This window comes from Plasmodium cynomolgi, assembly GCF_000321355.1.
Source record: "Plasmodium cynomolgi strain B DNA, scaffold: 0598, whole genome shotgun sequence".
NCBI classification, from domain to species: Eukaryota; Apicomplexa; class Aconoidasida; order Haemosporida; family Plasmodiidae; genus Plasmodium; species Plasmodium cynomolgi.
The window spans coordinates 1-1,867 of NW_004192970.1; the positions used below are offsets into that span (position 1 = coordinate 1).

The 1,867-nt window shown below is 28.3% G+C and overlaps 1 protein-coding gene across 1 annotated transcript; it reads left to right on the plus strand.

Moving 5' to 3' along the window:
• Positions 1 to 185: 185 nt before the first annotated feature.
• PCYB_004850 (hypothetical protein) lies at positions 186 to 631 on the plus strand (the record flags this gene model as incomplete). The annotated part of the gene is made up of 2 exons (XM_004227906.1): positions 186 to 258; positions 286 to 631. Coding segments are annotated over 2 exons (418 nt in total), but the record flags the coding sequence as incomplete, so codon positions are not given.
• Between the last annotated feature and the right edge of the window lie 1,236 nt (positions 632 to 1,867).

Here is a 1,867-nt window from a genome sequence, read left to right on the forward strand (position 1 = left end):
AAAAATTGGATAGTGCAAAAGTTTTGAATAATGGAATTACTGCAATAATTTAGAAAAAAGCAATGAATGGGATAGATCTTTTTGCAATAAAGTATCAAAACTTTTAAAAGATTTATCCGCTGAACGGAAAATAAACGTAAAGGTGATTGTCACTACTTTAGACACTGGTTCCATGATCAGGTAAGCAAAAGATATTATGAGGGGAAGAACATAAATAACAGACATGTTTATGGTAAACTTTTTGATTTAGTATCTGATGTTGTTTCTAAGGATTAAAAATTGAAGCCATGTCGTTGTTATTATTCTGACACAAATGAAGGGTGGAAAGAGGAAAAAGACTTGCACGATTATTTTAAAAATTTCGAGTTTTTAAAAAGTAATGCTTGTAATAAAAACAATTGTGAAGAGTATTTGAAATACGTTACCTATGTTAATAGGATTTATCGAACGTACTATGATAAAGTCATTGGATGTTGTGATTTTGAACCTATGCCGTCCTATTGCGAATCTTATTTTACTTGCGACGAAAAATATGATCCGAGTGCGCTTATACCTATTTTAAAGTATGCACATGAGAAATCAAGTAGGGGCGAAGATAACATAGTTAAAGATGTTGTAATGGAAAAACGTGAGGTAGTTGTGGGTTCTCACCTTCAAGATGGTGCGTCACCTGAGACTGAAGAAGCAGCATCATATGGTTCGTTCATCCCACTGAATATACTGATTGGAGTTACTGACGATAATTCTGGTGATGTAGAAACGATATACGATGTAATAAACTTATATTATTTTCAGAGGTTTATCATATTTGCCGGAATAGTGGGAATGTTTATATTCTTATACTTTTACTATAAAGTAAATTCAAATTAGTTCTTGACATATAAATATGTTGTGTTCGCATTTGTGATGTATTTATTTTAGATGTGTAGTTACTAAGTAAATCCCGCTATACATACATATATATTTTTTTTTTATTAGTTCACTTTCTTAAGATCGATATTACGTAAAAGGAGAAAAACGGAAAAAAAAAATTCAGAATATTGATTATAACCTCGAACATAAATTATATGTCGATGATTCGGAATTGTTATTTATAAATGCGCCAATGAGACCATTATATTTTTCTTTTCATCGTACGTAAAAATGTATTCTTTCATCAAGTACATAATGCAAAGTAAGAAGAATATTGTAAGAAGAAGCATAGTTGCAAAAAAATTTTGTGTGTAATTATTATAGTAAGAATAAAGAAAAATTGCACACCATAAGCGGATCTATTCACAAAAGGTTTTTATAGTTTACGAAAAAATATATAACATAAAAATAAATCTATATTTACATTAAAGTAATTGATCCTTAAAATTATTTAATGTAAAGGAATATTCCCAAGAAGGTCATTCACATTAGCACACTTGAATAAAATATGCTATTCTTAGAGGAGCATACTTTTTTAAAAAATGTTTTAGAATATACCTTTAAAAATGGACTATAATTAATATGCACTAGATTAAATACCTTTACATGCCAACAAATGTGTTGAATACGTCTCCATATTTGATGGACAAATAATGGAAACTGGTAAAGGAGACCACCAACGTGAATTTAAATGCGTCAGTAATTTTAGTGGCACAGTTGATATATAAAAGATGTAGTTTTATAAATTTATTTACAACTTATTTTGTATTTTAAATATATTATTTTTTTCTACAAGAATAATGTCGAATTTTTTATTTGATTAATAAAATATTTTCTGCATGCAATATTTATGTAATTATTGTGCATCCTGTTATAAATTAAGAATAATAAGAGAAGATATAAGTTACACACCTTTGTTGAGAGATTCTTTTCTTTTCTCTTTTATATTGTGACG